A 20,685-nucleotide genomic window follows, 5' to 3' on the forward strand; every position below is an offset into this window, starting at 1 on the left:
GCAGCACTGCAGGTGCTCTCCATGTCCAACATGTGCGTAAGCCAGGTCCTTAGTCAGCTTAAAGTTGTGCACATTTTTCTGCCAAGTTTTCTTTCATAAATCCCAAAGTTTGCGTGGAAAGTTGCTTACGCAGTTTTCCGACCCCGTTTTTTGCGTAAACAAGCCTGATAAATGAGGCCCCTGATGAGCTAAAATCACTTCACATCCAAAGGAGATGCTACTGTCCTGCCTGATTTTTCTAATTTAAGCGTAAAAGTTATTTAAACATTATATTATATTATATTTCACATTATAGTAATTTTTGTAGAAATCTTCAGAAATTAGTGAAATTCACGTTGTCAGCTGTATTATGCAATGGACTGGAAACCTGTCCAGGGTGTACCCTGCCTGCTCTCCTGGAGACTGCTGGAGATAGGCACCAGCCCCCCACTAACCTGTGTGGTTAGGGGTAATGGAAGGATGAATGGATGGAGGGACGTTGTTAGCTGTAATACAAAAACTCTCAGATGAAAATATTTTGTAATAATTGTGCATAAACTGCTATAATGCTAAAAATAATACTTGGTCTTGGCTGAATTTAGACAAGCTCCTCAGTTCTGAAGAACATGGACATTATTCTTCCAAAACGGGGACAAGATTTTCCATAAGGATCTGCTAGTTTCACCAAGAGTCAGTCCTGATGCCTGATCAGTAGTTAACATTTGTAGTCCTGTGTCAGAACAGCATCTCACTACTGACCTGCTTGGTCCTATTATAACCACTTTTATATACACAGTCCTGTCCCTCTTCCACACCCATTCATCCCTCCAGTCCAAGCAGCATCTCAGGGGGTTGTGCCGCTCTGACAGCTGCTCTCACCCCACCACCCTCCCTCTTCCACATTCCACTGTTGGGATGGGGTGAAATGCCTCCCCCTACGGCTCTGTCGTCCCCTCTAAGTCATTATGAGTTGCAGTAGTCACGAGGTAGCTTAAAGAAGGATGCTGTATGAGCCTCTGAGCTTCTGTGTTGTGTTGAGCTGTCTCTTTGTTGGCCTTTTAAATTTCTGCAGCAAGTTAACACCAGTGGGAAAGGAACTGGAAAGTAACTGGTTAATATTCAAGAAGTAGCAGATACACGCCCCTAACAGTTTTGTTCATTGACATGGTATTTTGTATCTATCTATCTATCTATCTATCTATCATCTATCTATCTATCTATCTATCTATCTATCTATCTATCTATCTATCTATCTATCTATCTATCTATCATCTATCTATCTATCATCTATCTATCTATCTATCTATCTATCTATCTATCTATCTATCTATCTATCTATCTATATCCCCCCCCCCTCCCCCCTCCCCCACCGGTGTTCTCATCCTTACAAGCTCGGGTCCTCTACCAGAGGCCCGGGAGCTTGAGGGTTCTGCTCAGTATCGTAGCTGTTGCTAGAACTGAACTTTTCTGGACTGAGATGGCTGATTTTTTTCCTGGGATCTGCTTTAGCCACTCATCCAGACTGGAGTACCATGGTACCACCACTCTCCAGGCTTTTTCAAGTTCTTCTTTGAGGCTCTGGTACTTCTCTAGTTACTCATGTTCCTTTTTCCTGATGTTGCATCACTTGGTATTGCCACATCAACCACAACGGCTGTCCTCTCTTGTTTGTCCATCACCATTTTGTCAGTCTGGATCTAGAAGTCCCACAGAAGCTTGCCTCTCATTCTCAACCACCTTAGGGGGTGTTTCCCACTTTGACCTTGGGGCTTCCAGTCCTTACTCTGCACAGATGTTCCTGTAAACTATACCAATAAATGAAGTAAATGAAAATAAGTAGCACAAGCACATATGTATACATAAACATACAAATGGTGCAGCAAACCCATACGTTCAGAACAGACAACCCATTGCACAGACAAATATCAAGTTAAAGTAAGAGTTACTGTAAATTTAAAGATATAACAATTAAATCACAAAGAGAATCAGGAACAGCTAGGCATTATTTGTTTGTACACCAAAATGAAGTGATATACCCTTAATCAGCAGGTAAATTGTTACAGTCCATTGGAGCTTTGACAGAAAAAGCCAGCTTTCCTGACTCGTTTTTAAAAAGAGGAACCACAAATAAAATCTGATGAGTTCTGAAAATGTTGTAGTGAGACAGGAACAGTATTAACGTACTTAAATAACATGGAAAATGAAAATAAATACATTTAAAAATAAACACGTCCCGTGTATGGGCTTGTCTTCCCACAATAGTGTCTCCTCCTCTAGTCACCATTATCTGAGACATTCACTGAGCATGTCATCTGTTGGGGCCTTGGCCTTGATGTTCTTATGGATCTTGGATGTTTCATCCTAGTTGGTGCCTATCACACTCACTAGTCCTCAGCCTCTTTCCTTATGGCTAGTGTACAGTCTCAGGGTGCTGGATATGGGATGGAACCCTCCATGCATGGTTAGGAACTTGCATGTCTTAACATCTGTCGTCTGTATTTCTTCCTTTGGTTGCCATGGTCATGGGTTAATACTTTTTAAGTTAGATCAATTGAATTGTCACTTGTGTTTTGAGAAACTTCCATCCATAAATTTTCTGAACCCGCTTGTCCATGCAGGGTCGCGGGAGGGGATCTCCAGCAGTCAACGGGAAAACGGGGGTACACCCCGGACAGGATGTCAGTCCATCGCAGGCCAACACCGAGACACACAAGACAAACAACCAGGCACACACACTCACACCCAAGGATAGTTTAGACCACATATGTCAGACACAAGGCCCGCGGAGCATTTTTATGTGGCCCGCGAGATAAATATCAAAAATATATTAAAACTGACCCGCTGGTGGATTTTACCGCTAATACTACAACTCCCATGATGCTTTGTGGCGTTAGCGTGGAGCAGACGCGCCCCCTCCTTTGTGTTTTTTCCAGCGTCTGCTGCCGGTGTCTGCAGCTCCGCTGTCTCGGACAAACTACACTCCTCTCACTCAGCGCCGAGTTCACTCAGCTGTTTTCTGACGTTGAAGCCCAGAAACGGAGATTCTAGCCGCTCAGTAATGTGTTCACGACTTAAAGAGAAAGTTTTCCAACTAACGTCCAGACAGAGCTGATATAACTCCAGCGAGCAGCGACACGCTCAAACCAGCACGACTCTGTGGCTGCTGTCGTTGTTATTTTTCCTCCCCGACACACAACAACGCGGTCAAGCTGCTCAGACATGTTCATCAGCACAAACCTATGTGAGCACCTGTTGTCATCTAATGTTGTCATTATTATGATGAAGATGAACAAAACAACAGGAGTCTCCTCCTCAGCTCAGATCAACCCCATGATGCAGGTATCTGGCTGGAACAGGTGAGCATCACAGTAAACCAGTGGAGCAAACTGAGCTTTAAATATGTTGGTTTTATGCTCTTTTTCTGCTCCAAAACATGAAAGTTAACAGGTGAGATGTTGCATTTTCATTTAAGATAAAATGATATTTTTATTTTGTTGTTGGCCCGTGAGAAAAGATTTAACCTACAGTAAACAGGAAGTGGTATGGCTGCAGATAGATGAATAGAATAGAAAATCCCTTTATTGTTCCTCACTGGGGAAAGCTAGACGTCACAGCAGCGATGACACGTATTACAGGAGAAAAAAGGAGAATAAAAATAAGAAAAATGAATAAACAAGAAAACATAAATCCTGAATAGATTTTAAAAATGCTGATTATACCACAAGTAATGAATACCACTGATGTGTTTTATTTAAAACTGACTTGCTTGTGTGTAATTTGGTTATTCCAAATTCAGTGTTAATGCAGAAATAAGTTTGTTTCCAAATTTAAAGGTTCAAAATTGCATACATGTTGATAAAGAAAATGTGCAAATTTGCCATCACTTTTTCAAAAATATTAAGTTTGGCCCTCGACTCCGTCCCAGAGTTTCATTTCGGCCCCGTGTGAGTTTGAGTTTGACACCCTTGGTTTAGACAGACCAAACAACCTGACAGTCATGTTTTTGGACAGTGGAAGGAAGCCGGAGTACCTGGAGAGAACTCCTGCATGCACAGGGAGAACATGCCAACTCCATGCAGAAAGACCCCAGGCCGGGATGTGAATCCAGGACCTTCTTGCTGCAAGGCAACAGTGCTAACCACTGCTCCACTGGGCCACGCGTTTTGAGAAAAAAAAAAGGTTCTTCTCTGGTTGGTGCAGAACTGATCCAATTATACAATAAAGGGGTAAATCTGGAGCTCATTCGGTGTAGTTGAGAGCTACAGATGTTTTAGAACATCAGGCCTGCTAGAACACTGTTATTACCACCCTAAACATGTTTATTACCACCCTAAACATCATATCAAACACAAGCACAGATATGAAGAGTCCCAATAGGATTAAATTAAGCAGCCGTTTCCATGATAACCCTGATTAAGATTGTAATCTTTGAAGTAAATAAGCATATTAAAATAATAAAATCACTTCACATACCATTTCAGAGCTATACTCTAATGTAATCAGCGATCCAGTTCTCAGTTGCTGTTCCAGCGTTAAGCACCTCACCATTAACGAGGTCCAACAAATCATGTACAAAAACATCAAACCCTGCTTCTTTTCTCTCATACTTCTTTTTAATTATGAGAAAAACCAATTGTTATACACTATAGGGGCAGATGATTTATCATATTCTCAATCTTCACCAGTCGCCAAGAGAAGCTGGAACCTCAGCTGAGTCTTTGTGTCCCAGAAAGCAGAAACTGAGTAGCAACAGCCAGAGTCTGCTGTCAAAGACCTTCCTAGTTAGTAAAAGAGAAGGAAACAGATATATTCCTGCCCTGCCAAGAACACTGTCATACTGCGATGCCTCTCAGTTGCACAGATTTTCTTAGTGAGAGCAAAGTAACACAATCAATTGCCTTGATCAGAAATCAGAAAAGGTTTATTGCCATTGTCAATGAACAAGCAGTTCACAAACTAGGAACTTGTTTCGGTACTAATGTGCCACATATAACATGAATAATAAATTTCAGAAATAGAATAAGTAGAATACAATATAATAAAACTAGCATAAAACATTCAGCTATAAAAAAGGCAGGTAGTGGTAACATGGCCGATAACGTGACGTAGTGTCGAGTACAGAAGACGAGCATGTTTGTGTGATTATAAGCTATTTACAAGTTTAACGGCAGATGGAAAGAAGCTGTTCTTATGGCGGGAGGTTGATGTAAAATTTGTTCCTATTCATGAAGTTTGTGTCGACTTTACATTTGATGTGAACACATAAGAAGTCTGTTCCTGTGCAAACGAGATGCATGTGGGGGTTTGCATATGTGTGTGAGCTGTTCTGCTCCACGTCTTCACAATTAAAGGCCCGATTTCCTCTAATCTGCCCCAGTGTTAATCCGGAGGGAGTGGTATTTCTCTTTAATCTGCATTTCCTAGTCTATCTTCCAAAACTCATCTCAGTGTGACTCTAAAGCGATAAATAAAATGAATATGACCACTTATGTGTGATCATAACAAAGTTCAGTGGTGAAAGTGAGGATAAATATTAATCTGTGCTGGACGGAGATCAACAGTTTTGGTCCTGCCAGGGGGGACGAGGGACAGCTGAGGCTGAATGTCCATTAGCTAAATTAAGCTTTCAGTTACAGCTCAGCTTAGAGGGAAAGGAGCTTTGGATCGGTCTGTGTGACAGAGTGTGTACATATGTGTGTATATTGTGTGTGTGTGTGTGTGTGGGGGGGGGGGTTGCCTGCCTCTCCTGAAATACATAATGGACTAAATGTGATTGCAACACTTTAATAAGATTGACTCTTTTTGCTGTGTCAGGGTGCGCCATACCATGACTTATGCAAAATGTTAAACCTTCTCCAATGTTTGCAAAGAACATTTAATGGGGAAGCATTTCAGTTCCACTGCTCTGTAAGCTTCTCTCAAACTTTTTCGACTGTAGTCGAATTTTTATTTGCTTATGTGTAGGATTGTGACATCAGTAAATTAATAAGTCAGACTGAGAGATCCATAGCAAACATACAGTATTTGTCATCATATGCCTAGTATAGCGATCCGGAGTTTTCCACCTTTCAGGAATTACATGTTTATTTGTTTTTTAGAAATCCATAAAACTGATAGTCTTACCATGTTCTGTGATATAATGTAGGCCATACATCTATTTTTTGCTAACCCCTGTTCCCTAGAGCCCCATGTAATTTGAATAGACCGCTGCTCAGCATTAGCCAATAGTGTTACATCTGCTTACATACACATCAGTCACAGAGCGTTTGTGCGTGTTAGCAAAAGTATGTAGACTGATGCAGAGGTGTGTCACGTTGAGAGGATGGTTTGGACCCAAAATGCAGTAACCCAGGACGACACGAGGCAGAAGTGGATATGAAGTAAAAATCCTTTTATTTTAGGAGGCTGGACATAAATCCAAAGGCAAATGCTGGCAAAAAAGGCAAAACAGAAGCTCTTTCATGAGCAAGATCAGGAGAACGCACGAGACGGACAAAACAACACTGACAATGACAATGGACCGACAAGACACAGACACAAGACAGGGCTTAAGTACACTGGGGCATAATGGGAGGCAGATGAGCTGCAGGTGTGTGGAGTGTGGGGGGAGGACCAGGTGAAAGCAATGACCAATCAGGGAAGAAACTAACATGACCTAAGAGTGAACCTAAAAACAGAAAAGCAACCATATAACTAAAATTCTAAAGGGAAGGAGAACTACAAAAACCGGTGGGACAAAACATATTAAAGAGACTAATAAAAATGAAAAGCTGAAACTATAAACACTGCAGAGGGGTGACTGGAGAAGACTAAAGGAACACAGGAGTCACATAAACGAGATGCAGACAAAGGACACATGAGGGCGCTATGAAACACAAAAGGAGAACCTGGAAAGGGAACTGGAGGGGCTGGGGAACAAAGAGACACAGAACATGACAAGGTGGGGATATTTCTTATGGATTTATGAATAAACACAAATACATAACAAACATGAGGCTAATTCAGGCAGGGTCTTAAAAAGTCTTAAAATGAATTCATGAATTTGGAAATAATTCTTTAAAAAGTCTTGACTTTTGATTTTTGGAGAAGTTGTGCCATATTTTGGTGCTGGAACGAATTCTCGAATGGTTCAGATCAGTAAATTTTATGGAATCATTTTACTGAGTCAAGGTTTGGTTACTGTAAATGCGTGCAGCCGGAACACGTCCTACTGGTGAACAACGTGGTCATCCAAGTGTCATGGAGGAGAAGAGAGAAACCAACAAAGACAAAACACTTTGTAAAAGACAGAAACGCTCTAAAGTCAGGGATCAACCCACAACCAGGTCGGCTAATGCTAAAGCTAGCAGGTAGCACGTTCACGTTCAGTCAAGTTGATTCAAGAAAAAATAAACATTGATGATGAAACTAAGAATAAATGAACTCCTCCTGGATTAATGCTGACCCGTACATAATTTAAAATATGGCACCATTACACTGTTACCAGTAGAAAAGAATGAATTCATTCGTGTTTCCACTACTGAACATGTTCATGAAATACTTCCATTGCTACAGATCATATGTGGATATTTTTGGTATGTTGTTTTGAGAAAAGTATTAAGTATAAACACAACCTACACTGTTACTTAAATATAGGTGAAATTTGTACAATAAAAAGTCAATTAAATACCAGATAGAAAACTAGACAACACCAATGTAATACATATTACTGAGCCTTTTATAAAAAATAAAAAAAGTTTGACTTCTCAGACTCATAATTTTCTTGTTTTATTTCCTATTTTTAGTGGCAGGCCACAGTCTTGTTGGGACATCTTTGTCAGATGTGTGGCTCCGTCTTCATCTGAGCTGCTGAGCTGATAGGCTGGATAATTCACTGCCATTGATGACCAAAGTCGTCATTTAAATTTCTTTACTGTGTGGGCGTCGGAACGAGCCCCCGCACCATGAGAACAAACATCTCAGCTCTAAGTCTGAGTCTTAGTTCAGCAGTTCATCCAGTTCTGCGGAAACTTCTAAATTATCTGCAGATTAAAATCAGGTGTGTTAGAGCAGTGAAATAACTCAAACATGCTGGAGGGTGGCCCTTCAGAACTGGGCACCCTTGTTCTAGAACAATGCAGTTGCACCGATTAGTTTTCACACGGTTTGCTGCAGTTTTATCACCTTTTCTGAAAAGGAATCGTGAGTGGATTGGATGTGATACATTCTTCCACCTCTAGATGGTGGCCTCTGACAAAAAAAATAAAAAACTCAGGATTTTTGCTTTAAAGGAATAGATTTTCAAACTTATAATGTCATATAATAGTTAGAAATGATCAAAAATAACTAAACAGTCTCACATTATTGCAATATTTAGTTTAGTATGTGCTGTGAAGGACTCTCGTTAGTCCATGTCCTTCAAACTGACCGAGTTCAGAAACATTGCACCGTGTTGGCGTTTTGAATATGCATGTTTGGCATGCACGGGGGGGGGGGGGGGGGGGGGGGGGGGGTCATATAGGTGTCTGCAACATAACAGCTCATCTTTTATGTCAGAGCCAGAAGAGCTTCTGAATCTGCGAGGCTCCATTCTTTCCTGTAATCCATCTATGTGAGTCTCCGGTTGGAAGGGAGTGAAGTGGGGTGGTAGGAAATCCATCACCTCATCTCCGCTTAGATCTCTCATTTGAAAAGGAAGAATGTAGAGAAGAATAAAAGAGGTAGGGCACCGAACTCTGATACCAGTGAAGACTAAATATGAATACATTCCTTTTGGGGGGAGGGAGTCTTATAAACACGTGGTTTGAAATATTGTCTTAATCTCAAAGGCACGAATGAGAAGAAAGGCAAGGTGCAGTGTTTTTCTTCTATTTCCACTCCTTAAAAGTATTTAATTCCTTCTAACCAATGACAGTTTCCTGAATTCACCCAGAACATTTCGTGAAAACAGTATCATCTCAATCTGATTGGCTGTTTTTGATTATTGGTTTTTGCAGTGATTGGCTTGCAGTAAATCTTCAGATTGTGACAAAATGATAACAAAATCATTTGTCATTTATGCAAGTTAGATTATTACTGCAAAATAAAAATATGCTTTGATTTGCAGAATAAAAAGATGTTGATGCAAATGATTGTTAAATTGTTATTGTAAATTTTAACTGTAATATTCGTAGACTTTAGGCCTTGCTGATTGCAGATGAATTTAATTACGACCCTGCAGAGGTGAACGTTTTTCAACAGTGATGTTTGTTTCTGTAGAATGGACTCAATGCATTGCACCTGGCTGCTAAAGAAGGACACACGGATTTAGTGGAGGAGTTGGTGCAGAGAGGAGCATCTGTTGACTCCTCCACAAAGGTTGGAACACACATTAACACTTACTCAAGCTTCTAAATGGTATTCTACCATAGCATTTGATATTTAGCTCTGTTAAGTTTGAGAGCATTGAAGCTGATCATAAGAATAATGTATTTTTTCTCATTACTTCATTTCATGTGCTTCACATTGCTAAGCTGAGTCCCATTCTGTCCCGCTCTGAACTTGAGACAGTTCTCCACTCCTTCATCTCCTCACGCTTAGACTACTGTAACTCTCTTTTCACGTGTCTGAGCAGAACCTCCCTGAACCGTCTACAGGTGGTTCAGAACGCCTGTGCTCGGCTTCTGACCAAGTCCTCCAAACACACCCACATCACCCCGCTTCTCCTCCAGCTTCACTGGCTGCCAGTCAACTTCAGGGTTCATTTCAAGATCCTGGTTCTGGTCTATAGGGCCTTACATGGACAAGCACCATCTTACATTGGTGATCTTCTCAGTCCCTACACCTCCAGCAGGTCCCTGAGGTCCAGCCATGGTGACTTGCAAACAAGAGCAAAGGAGTCATTCTTTTGTTTTGAAAATCTGACTCAAGTACCCAAATTAGACCACAGAATGCCATCTTTACTTCATTCTTACACCATGCATCTTTAATTAGGACAATGCCATTGTGGTAAACTAGTTAAAACCTGTGCTGGAACCAGCCACAAGGGGGCGGCCTCTTTCCCCTTCAAACTCGGTGTCAGGTGTTAGGTAATGAGATATTCTGTTGATAACTTGAAATGATGCTAAAGGGGAAGTTGTGTCATCCACAGATTAACAAATGATACCAGGAATGCACTTTTAATCATTTTTATAAAGGCATTTAAATCATTTTCACATTTCGTAAATCTCAAAAGACTAAAAGAATCACAGTGGCCATCACATCTTCAGTTGTTCTACTTCTCCACAGCAAGTCAGATTTCCAAAATTAATGTCTTCGTCTTCGTCTTCGTCTTCCTCCGCTTATCCGGGTCCGGGTCGCGGGGGCAGCATCCCAACTAGGGAGCTCCAGGCCGTCCTCTCCCCGGCCTTGTCCACCAGCTCCTCCGGCAGGACCCCAAGGCGTTCCCGGACCAGATTGGAGATGTAACCTCTCCAACGTGTCCTGGGTCGACCCGGGGGCCTTCTGCCGGCAGGACATGCCCGAAACACCTCCCCGGGGAGGCGTCCAGGAGGCATCCTGACCAGATGCCCAAACCACCTCAACTGGCTCCTTTCGATCCGGAGGAGCAGCGGTTCTACTCCGAGTCCCTCCCGAATGTCCGAGCTCCTCACCCTATCTCTAAGGCTGAGCCCGGCCACCCTACGGAGGAAACTCATTTCGGCCGCTTGTATCCGCGATCTCGTTCTTTCGGTCATTACCCAAAGCTCATGACCATAGGTGAGGATTGGGACGTAGATCGACCGGTAAATCAAGAGCCTGGCTTTCTGGCTCAGCTCCCTCTTCACCGCGACAGATCGGCTCAGCGTCCGCATCACTGCAGACGCTGAACCAATCCGCCTGTCGATCTCCCGATCCCTCCTACCCTCACTCGTGAACAAGACCCCGAGATACTTAAACTCCTCCACTTGAGGTAGGACCTCTCCCCCGACCCGGAGGTGGCAAGCCACCCTTTTCCGGTCGAGAACCATGGTCTCAGATTTGGAGGTGCTGATCCTCATCCCAGCCGCTTCACACTCGGCCGCGAACCTACCCAGCAAGAGCTGAAGGTCAGAGCTGGATGAAGCTAGGAGGACCACATCATCCGCAAAAAGCAGAGACGAGATTCTCCTGCCACCAAACTCGACACACTCCACACCACGGCTGCGTCTAGAAATTCTGTCCATAAAAGTGATGAACAGAACCGGTGACAAAGGGCAGCCCTGGCGGAGTCCAACCCTCACTGGGAACAGGTCCGACTTACTACCGGCTATGCGGACCAAACTCACGCTCCTCTGGTAAAGGGACTGAATGGCCCTTAACAGAAAACCACCCACCCCATACTCCTGGAGCGTCCCCCACAGGGTGCCCCTGGGGACACGGTCATAAGCCTTCTCCAAATCCACAAAGCACATGTGGATTGGTTGGGCAAACTCCCATGCCCCCTCCATCACCCTTGCAAAATTAATGTGAATAGCCAAATAAACCAATGATCCGAGCTGCTCTAAAGTTAGTTTTTTGTTATTGTTTTTGTAAAGAAAGGAAACACGGCTCTCCACATCGCCTCACTGGCTGGGCAAAGAGACGTAGTCAGACTGCTGGTGAACAGAGGGGCAGATATCAACTCTCAGTCACAGGTAAGTGCTACTGAAATATAATTAGTGCATATTAATGATTAAACATTTCTTTGACGTCAACTGATTCTCTTCTGTGCAGAATGGCTTTACTCCACTCTACATGGCAGCCCAGGAAAACCATTTGGAGGTGGTGCGATATCTGCTGGAGAACGAGGGGAACCAAAGTATTGCAACAGAAGTAAGTTTCAGTGTAAATTCCAGAGAAATTAGTTAAAAATATTAGAGAATTACTTTTGCTACCGCCAAAATACCATAGTTTTATTTTGTAGGAAATTACAGGAAGTGTTCCTTTTGTAACGTTTATAATTTTATAAGAGAAGCATCCTCATGCCTCTTACCTTACATATTCCTTCATATTTAAGTTCCTAAGGAGTCAACAAACATTTTTTACAGTTTAATTCAGAAAAGGGTGCTGAAATGTCTTCTCAATATTTTACCAGAATGAATGTGTAGTTCTGGTTTAGTTCCGCCAGAGGGCAGCATTTCACATTCCGAGTTCCTGTAAAGTCCACAAAACTCAAGGAGGCGACTGTGGCACAGCAGTTACGTGCTTACCCCGTAATCGGATCGTTGCAGGTTCGAGCCCCGCTCAGTCTGTCGCTGCTGTTGTGTCCTTGGGCAAGACACTTAACCCACCTTGCCTGCTGGTGGTGGTCGGAGGGACCGGCGGTGCCAGTGTGTGGCAGACTCGCCTCTGTCAGAAGCCACAATGTAGCTCATCCCCACAAGGGTGTGAATGGGTGAATGACGGATTGTATTGTAAAGCACCTTGGGGGGTTCCAGGACTCTAGACAGCGCTATGTCAAATACAGGCCATCTATAAAGGCCACGAAACTTGGATGGGTTAAACACTGTCTCCACACAACTGTTGTGTTTTAAACTTATATAAGTACAGCCTTAGTTGGGTTTTTAGATAATTTATGTTTAAAAATATATGAGAGTGAATAACCCAGTTGCCGTTTCCAAAATGCCATAGAGTTTTATTGTTACGTCCCCTCCTGAAGGTCTAGGAGGATGAGGGGACCAACACAAGAAAATAGGTGTAGGTGTGTAAGAGTGGATAAAGGACGAGGAGGTTTGAGTAAAAACAAAAGGATTTATTAACAAAGGGTGTCCGTGTCTGAACGGCAAAATAAGGCTTAACAATAATGGTGCAAAATAAGGTGGAAACTGAAAACATAAGCAGACTAACTGCCTATGAAAAGGCTTTCTGCCAAACTAAAATGACAACCACCTAAACGATAAATATCCCCGGATCAGAAGTCCTATGGGGATAAAAGAAAACCACAGAGACCAGAAACTGACGTTCAGTCAGTTACATCCTTCTAAAGAGGATAATTAAGTCAAAACCATATAGCAAACACCCCACAAAAGGCTTCACCATTAGCAAGGCGTGTGAAACACGCTCAGAAGGAACCCAGGCTAATCCTAGATCCTTAGTAGAAAACCTTAAACAAATAATGAGCGAGGGAGAATCTCAGGCTACTTCTGGATCTTTAGCAACCTTAAACCCATTGGTAACGGTAGCAAAACGGGTCCGTGAGCTAGGGAGAATCTCCGGCTAATCCAGGATCTCCCCGACTGTCTGCTGTGTTCCTCCTCTTAAGTCCTGGGATCTGCTTGATGGCTGATGCAGGTCAGCTGCGGTCTTTTGCCGGCGTGCCTCTCTCCGAGGTCCTGAAAGGGCGCTGGGGCGCTGGAAGGTGTGAGCAGGCCGCTCCTGGCGCTGTCCCTGGTGCTGGATCTTTTGCAGCGGGGACAAAAGGCTCAGGTTAGGATGAGAGGATGGACCGAGGGGACGAGGGTCGTCACATTTATTTTGAAAAATAACATTTTTTACAGGGAGTATTTTTACTCCCAAGTACTTTTATAATTTTAGAAAATAAGTTTCCTCCTGCCTTTTTACTTTTACTCCTTCATAATTATGTTCCCAAGAAGACAACAACAGTTTTTAACTGGTATCTGGCTCAATGAAATGAACTGGAATTCTGCCTTCTTCCCTAAGCTTGGTTCACACACCTACATCTTGGCTTTTCTCCAGGATGGCTTCACTCCTCTCGCCATCGCCCTCCAGCAGGGCCACAACTCAGTCGTCTCCCTGCTCCTGGAGCACGACACTAAAGGGAAGGTCCGCCTGCCGGCCCTGCACATAGCAGCCCGCAAAGATGACACCAAGTCGGCCGCTCTCCTGCTTCAGAATGACCACAACGCTGATGTCCAGTCTAAGGTGAGTGAAGAGAACACGGGTCAAACTGAAGATGATTGCAGGGATTAAACAAATAAAGAGGTTGCATGAAGTCTGGAATATTTAGTGGAAAATTTCCACATTATCTAAAGAATTATTAACAAATTCATCAAGCCCTGTTCAATAAACCTTGTTGTTCTTTGTGTCTGCCTGTGTTTTATAACAGTTGTGAAGTCTTACCTTAACTGCCCTCTACCCTGTTCTCCCTTTTCTTTCCTTATGCCTCCTAACAGATGATGGTCAATAGAACCACAGAGGTATACAGACTCACCACCTCTTCATCTGATTCTACTCTGTGCCCTCTGACCATCACTTTAAGCATTTTTATCCCACCCCCACCACCACTTTAGGGATATGAGTAAATCCTGCATGTCACATTTATAAACTGTTATTATATGATTGCAAGGAGCTCACAAAGCTGTACTACACAATGCATGGCTGACTGTGAAAAACACTGTTCTATCACAAGAGATTTTATTTATGAAAAACATTTTCCTTGTTTAAATAGAGTAAAATATTTCCTTATGTTACATATTTTTAAGTAAACCCCTAATAATGCCAGGGACACACCGGCCGCGGAAGCGCCGCGAAAATGGGACCACCTTCATTCGGCGCCCTTGTTAAGCTATTCTATAGACCACATGGGCCACCGAAGCGCCGCGAATCGCCTCGCGCCGGCGCTCCAGCCCGCGCCGTGCAGCGATCGTTTCGGCGTCGGCTCTATTTTTTTTGCGAGCCGCGGGCGAATCGCGTCAATTCTGGCAGGAAGTCAAACCTAGACATAAGAGGCAGGCCGGTAAATTTAACAAAATAAAGCATTTCAAAATAAAATTCCGCAATAGTCAAATGTGTTCGTGATCAGACACTGCAGAAAAACCACACGAACACACACACACACACACACACATCGAACTTGTGTGCATGTGTGACCACGTGAAGGGGTGTGTGGTTTTGGGTGTCTTCACAGGAGCAAACAGGACAGAGAGGCAGAAAGTCTGAGGCAAGCAGTTAAGATGGATGACTTTAAATTAATTATGGAAGTTGAGAAACACAAGGAGCTGTACGACCCCCGAACACGGTTATTTACGTACCCATGTCGGAAGAAACTGCTAGGATACAGCTGCAGAATTGGAGCGGGTTCCAAGAGATTCAACTGGCAGAAACAACTCATACCATAGGTACACACACACACACACACACACACACACACACACACACACACACACACACACACACACACACGTACAAACACTCAAACGTAGAGGAAAAGAGCTGAGAAAAGGCAGAGAGGAAATGGAGGACACCAAGTGTTTAAAAGAAAAACTACAGCTGAGCCGAGGCGCGCCTCGACTGGGGCGCGTCTGATCTGAACTGAGGAGCGGCGAGCAGCGGCCGAATTTCGTGAGCGATTCACTTCTCGGCGCTTCCGCGGCCGGTGTGTCCCCGGCGTCAAATACATTTTATTTCTTTGTTTATGACTTTTTTTCTCTGTGACCTTACAGCATGCGTACTTTTCAGCATGTCGATGTCATGATTTTTTTTCTGAACACTTTAAGTTAACTGTGTTCTTTTAATTAAATTGCATCATGTCTATCAGAATGGGAAGGTAAGGAGTTGACTGTCCTTTGACTGTGTGATGTAGATATTATATTTCATGCATCTGTCCCAGCAGAAAGGCAGATGCAAACCAAAGATGTTCACTTTGATTTTTGTTTTTTCAACACTTTGATTTCATTTCACAAAGCACCGCTGTTTCTAGCATGGCTGACTTACAGGATTTTGCATGTGTTAGGCATTAGATTTGTTATTTTAGGATATGCTCATTTATTGTGCTTCTCATATCAACGTTTTATTTTTTCAGCATGCATTCTTCTCATCACACCACTTTAACAATGTCTTAACCGATTAAAACCTGTGTCCCACTGGGCCGCAACTGTTGGCAGCAAATTGAAAGTATCATTTGAGACAATCTCTTACATTTCTCGAAATGATCTCGAGAGTTCCCAGTTTCCTTGCATGAGATGTATTATAAGAAATTGCTAAACAAAAGTATGTTTTTGCCCTTTTATAGGTGGGAACCTTCAGATGTATGAGTATACTCAAGAAAGAATCCTCCTCGAAGTACACATTTGTAAAAGAGTGGTCGATGAATTAGTCAGAAAACACCTTGATGGATAGGTGGGTGGGGTGGGGGGGATTTTTGATAGGAAACATCTGGAATGAATCAGTTTAGGTTTGTTGTAATACGAAGATACGAAGTATGTTTGATCACTGAAAAATCAAAGAATCCTAGAATCTTCTGACTAAACATTCAAAGACCAATAAGGTTGATATCCTATATTTATATTGAATATAAATCATCTTATTGGTCATAAGTAAAGGTAATATATTAAGCTTAAAAGCAACATTATTTACCCCCTCTACAAATACTATCTTGGGCAACGGGATGTTTGTAGGTATTACTGAAGAGGTTGTTTTGGGCAATATGGATATTGTTCCACTGATGACTTGTTGTACAGCTCAAATGGGAGAAAGATCCAAAGGATGAGCTTGAGATTTAATTGGTCAGCAACACCACCCGAACTCCTCAACTTTGACTTGACGGTGGAAGGGAAATAGTAAATTTGTTGACTGATCAGAGGAACCATGCTCTCAGGGGCAATGATCGGTCTTTTCAGAGTTTAACTGAAGGATGTTATCTTCTAGCCAGCTGGTGATCGCTGATAGACACTCCAGTAGTTCAGTTAATAGAACTCAGAGTCCTTAATGGAGAATTACAGCAGAATGTCACCTGCATACAAGTGATTAAAGTCCCATTAGTCATCACACACTGGTGAAATTAGATCTCCACATTTGACCCACCCCCGTGGGGAACGGTGAGCAGCAGCAGTGGCTGTGCTCGGGAACTATTTGGTGGTTTCAAATTCAATTAAATTCCAAAATACTTTATTAATCCCAGAGGGAAATTGACTGCTGTAGTAGCTCAGAATAATAATAATAATCAAGTCATCAAAGAGTTGTTGTATATTACAATGGCTGTTGGCAGGAAGGATCTCCAGCAACGGTCAGTGTTGCAGCCAAACTGAAGAAGCCTCTGACTGAAGACACTCTTCCGTTGTCAAACAGTCTTGTGAAGAGAATGCTCAGAGTTGTTGATTCTCTGGAGAATCCTTCTTTGCATTATCTCCTCCAGTGGTTCCACAGTCGTCCCCAGAACAGAACCAGCCTTTTTTATTAGGCTGTTGAGCCTTTTCAGGTTCCTGCTTCTGATGCTGCTACCCCAACAGACGATGGCTGAAGAGATTACTCTCTCAACAACAGACTTGTAGAAGATCTGCAGCATCTTGCTACAGACATTGAAGGACCTAAGCGTCCTGAAGAAGTGAAGTATGCTGTGTCCCTTCTTGTAAAAGGCTTCGTTGTTCTTTCTCCAGTCCAGTCTGTTGTCCAGGTGAACTCCGAGGTATTTGTATTCCTCAACCACCTCCACTTCTTCTCCCATGATGGAAACAGTGACTCCACCCTGTTTCTTCTGAAGTCTAAAACCATCTCCTTTGTTTTGTTCACGTTCAAGGTCAGATGATTGTTTCCACACCATGCCACAAAGCGCTCCACCAGCTCTCTGTACTCAGCTTCCTGTCCATCTCTGATACACCCGACAACTGCAGAGTCATCGGAGTATTTCTGTAGATGACAGGTCTCTGATTTGTACTGGAAGTCTGAGGTGTACAGGGTGAAAAGGAATGGTGAGAGTACAGTCCCCTGTGGTGCTCCAGTGTTACTGATCACCTGGTTTGATGTGTAGTTCTTCAGCCTCACAAACTGTGGTCTGTTTGTCAGGTAGTCTTTAATCCAGGCGATAGTTGAGGCCCCCACCTGTGTCTTCTGGAGTTTCTGGCAAAGTACATCAGGCAGAATGGTGTTAAAAGCACTGGAGAAATCAAAGAACATGACCCTCACAGTGCTGCCTGCTTTGTCCAGATGACAGTGGGTTGGTTGAAGCAGCTGGATGATGGCATCTTCAACTCCAACTCCATGGCGATAAGCAAACTACAGCGGGTCCTGATATGTTCTAGTTTGCTTATTCAGGTGGACCAACAGGAGTCTCTCCAAGAACTTCATGATGTGAGATGTCAGGGCAACCGGTCTGTAGTCGTCATTGACTGATGGGCGAGTTTTCTTTGGAACTGGAACAAGGCAGGATATCTTCCACAGGACTGGAACCTTCTCCTAGGCCAGGTTGAGGTTGAAGAGGTGCTGCAGAATCCCACAGAGCTGCTCTGCACAGGCCTTCAGTACTCTGGAGCTGACACCATCTGGACCTGCAGCCTTGTTCCTATTCAGTCTCACCAGCTGCCTCTTCACCTGACTTCTAGAGACAGATAGGTGGGAGGGGGAGGTAACTGGGGCAGCAGCATCTCCTGACTTGGTTGAAGACAGATTTATAGAACAAGAGGAGTCCTTGACTGTGTTAGAGGACAAAAAAGCTGGCATGTGACAGGAAAATGTTGGATCATGTTGGAAATGTTTGCGCATGTTGAAAATGATTGCGCTTTGGGCTTCCTGACAGGGTTGCGGAAGGCGCTTTGTAAATAAAGCTTTGATTGATTGATTGACAGAGGAGGATGGGATGACTAATTGGCTGGGGACAGGTGAGGAGGATGCTGGGTTTGTTCCTGAACTGAACCTATTGAAGAACTTGTTCAGTTCATTGGCTCTGTCCAGGCTGCCATCTGTGCAATCCTTCCTCTGCTTGAAGCCTGTGATCTTCTTCATCCCTGACCAGACATCTCTGATATTGTTCCTCTGTAGTTTGTTCTCCAGCTTCTTCCTGTATGCCTCCTTGCTGTCTCCGATCTTGATCTTCAGTTGCTTCTGTATACTCCTCAGTAATTCGCTGTCTCCCTCCTTGAAGGCTCTTTTTTCCTCATTTAGCAGATTCTTCAGTTTACTGGTGATCCAGGGTTTGTTATTAGCAAAGCATCTCACTGTTCTGGTGGGTATTATGTTGTCCACACAGAAGTTTATATAGTCAGTGACACATCCAGTCATGGCATTGATGTCCTCTTCATATCCTTGGCAGAGAGTCATCCAATCTGTGGTCTCAAAACAACCCTGCAGGGCTTCTTCAGCATCCTGTGACCATTTTCTCACAGTTCTTCTTGTCACAGGTTGCCTCTGAACAAGTGGTTTGTATTCTGAGCAGAGAAAAACAAGATTGTGGTCTGAATGTCCCAGAGGAGGTCTTGCTTTGGACATTGTATGCATTCTTTACATTTGCATAACACAAATCCAATGTCTTGTTTTCTCTGGTGGAGCAGCTGACTAACTGTTGAAATGCTGGAAGTGTAGCAGAGAGCGAGGCATGATTAAAATCACCAGATATAGCCACAAATGCATTGGGGTGCTGGGTTTGCAGCTTAGCAACAACAGAACTGATGGCATCACATGCATTTTCAGCAATGGCTGAAGGTGGAATATAAATGGTTGCCAAGACAACACTGGTGAACTCTCTTGGCAAATAATTTGGGTGACAACTTACTGCCAAGAGTTCAACATTTGGACTGCAGAAATGACATTTCACCGAAATATGACCTGGATGGCACCATCTGTTGCTGACAAGCACCGCCACTCCACCTCCTTTTCTTTTCCCACTCCTCTTCAGACCTCTGTCTGCTCGTACAGTCAGGAATCCTGGCAGAGAGACGCTGGAATCGAGGATATAGTCCTGCAGCCACGTCTCAGTGAAACACATAACACTACACTCCCGAAACTCTGGCTGAGTCCTTGAAAGGGCTTGGAGTTCATCCATCCATGTTGTTGGCCAGTGATCTCACATTGCCCATTATAATCGATGGAAGAGATGGTTTAAATTTCCTCTTTCTCCGTCTTCATTTTGCTCCCGCTCTGCACCCACGCTTCTTGTGTTTTAGCTCATTCGTGATTTGTGGCTTCAGTTGAGGTATTATTTCAGCCTTTCCCATGTTAATCAGCTGCTCCCCATTGTAAACCAGCTAGTTGCCATGGTTACACATCATAACAAATGCTCAAAAAGTGAAAAAATAGCAGTAAAAATCCTCTAAGCTTCACAGCACCAGAAAGAGAAAAGTAAAATGTCCAGAAAAATACCGTTTTTCTTGAGAAACTAGAAGAAAAAATGTCCAAAAAACGGCCTAACTTACATATAATCAACAGAGCTACTCCAACATGCAGCCACCCAGAGCAGCGCAGTTCCGGAAAACCCCCAGTTTAACCCCCAATCCAACCCCTTAAAGCTGAGTGTCGAGCAGGGAGGCATTGGTTCCCAGTTTTAAAGTCTTTGGTATGACCCGGGATTTGAACCCTGATCTCCCAGTACAATAATCAATTATTTGTCCAAGAAGGTTTATTATAGTAAAAACAAGAGTTGACCCACACTCTAAACCGGTCTAGAACAGTTCCTGAGATCACCGCCAAGTCGCAAAGTGTGTTAATTAGGTTCTGTGAACCACTGCATCAAAAGCTGCAGAAAGACTGTAAATTCGTCTGTGCCATCATGGTGCCGATGGAAGCCTTAAGCACAGCCATTCCTTTTGAATGCTTTTTACGAAAACCAGATTCCTCAAAATTGTTGAGTATTTCCAGGAAAGTAATTTGAATCAATTTTAGGAGGATTTGCTATATACTGGGTGGTGGGAGAGAAAAAGAGATTTCTGAACGTCACAAAATTATTAATAGAATCAAGTTAAATAGCAAAAGAACTAAGGATATTAGAGTAAATTGGAACAAGAACCAATATGGTTTGATGCCAACAACAAATTAGAATATCTTCTCTGTGTTGCCAACAGCCTCAGTTCAGTGGGATACTTC

General features: G+C 43.2%; 1 protein-coding gene across 17 annotated transcripts in view; it reads left to right on the plus strand.

Annotated features, from left to right (window-relative positions):
- Nucleotides 1–20,685, plus strand: part of ank2a (ankyrin 2a, neuronal) — a 110,709-nt gene that overhangs the window by 32,616 nt on the left and 57,408 nt on the right. For 12 of the 17 annotated variants that reach the window (XM_070553790.1, XM_070553791.1, XM_070553796.1 and 9 more), the window contains exons 3-7: nt 9,217–9,315; nt 11,493–11,591; nt 11,671–11,769; nt 13,633–13,818; nt 14,070–14,093. In XM_070553790.1, the coding sequence (XP_070409891.1) occupies nt 9,217–9,315; nt 11,493–11,591; nt 11,671–11,769; nt 13,633–13,818; nt 14,070–14,093 (507 nt within the window). The remainder of the gene's footprint in view (nt 1–9,216; nt 9,316–11,492; nt 11,592–11,670; nt 11,770–13,632; nt 13,819–14,069; nt 14,094–20,685) is intronic. The other 5 variants (XM_070553794.1, XM_070553798.1, XM_070553804.1 and 2 more) reach the window with 1 other exon arrangement.

The sequence above is a fragment of the Nothobranchius furzeri genome, chromosome 7 (genome assembly GCF_043380555.1).
Source record: "Nothobranchius furzeri strain GRZ-AD chromosome 7, NfurGRZ-RIMD1, whole genome shotgun sequence".
Classification (NCBI taxonomy): Eukaryota; Metazoa; Chordata; class Actinopteri; order Cyprinodontiformes; family Nothobranchiidae; genus Nothobranchius; species Nothobranchius furzeri.